Here is a 724-nt window from a genome sequence, read left to right as displayed (position 1 = left end):
CACTGTTGCCATCACCACACGAACCCGAATTAACGCAGTCTCCCTTCTCCCTCCTTCGCCTCCACAGGTCTCTTGGCTCCGTCACCGTGACACTCACCTGCTGACGGTGGGTCGCTACACCTACACCTCAGACCAGCGGTTCCGGGCAGTGCACACCCCGGGGTCAGAGGACTGGGCACTCACCGTCGATTTTGCCCAGAGCCGCGACTCGGGCATGTACGAGTGCCAAGTGTCAACCACGCCCCCGATGAGGCACTACATTTGGCTCAAAGTTGTGGGTGAGTGTTGGAATATCTCTTTCATATTTCTTTTATTATCTTTTATTTTATTTTTTATTATTATTTTTAAAATGTTTTTTTTTTTGTTATTTTTTATACTGAAAGTATTTTTTTTAGATTTTTTTATTCATTTATTTATTTATTATTATTATTATTATTATTTTTTATAACCTCTTGGGGGGGGGGTTAATGGTTGAGGTGATGGGGTGAGGGGGGGGGGAGGTGAAGACGTAGGGGTTATGGATGATGGAGAAGGTGGTGGTTGGTTGAGGGGGGGGGGGGCTATGGTAGTAAGGGGAATGAGGTGGAAGGGGAAGAGAAAATGGGGTCGGTTGATTATTTGATTATTAATTGTTTTCATTAACCTTGTTTAATAGAGGCGTTATTTTTGGTCAGTAGGAAAAAGGTAACTAAAGTTGGGTTAAGGATAAGGGCGGAGATTCGTT

General features: G+C 44.1%; 1 protein-coding gene across 1 annotated transcript in view; it reads left to right on the top strand.

The window, feature by feature from the left end:
• LOC119585346 (zwei Ig domain protein zig-8-like) overlaps nt 1–724 on the top strand; it is a 61,944-nt gene that overhangs the window by 42,189 nt on the left and 19,031 nt on the right. The window contains exon 5 of the mRNA XM_037934018.1: nt 68–278. Coding sequence (XP_037789946.1) covers nt 68–278 — 211 coding nt within the window. The remainder of the gene's footprint in view (nt 1–67; nt 279–724) is intronic.

Source organism: Penaeus monodon, chromosome 19 (genome assembly GCF_015228065.2).
Source record: "Penaeus monodon isolate SGIC_2016 chromosome 19, NSTDA_Pmon_1, whole genome shotgun sequence".
Taxonomy (NCBI): Eukaryota; Metazoa; Arthropoda; class Malacostraca; order Decapoda; family Penaeidae; genus Penaeus; species Penaeus monodon.
This window is presented reverse-complemented; position numbering and strand designations above follow the sequence as displayed.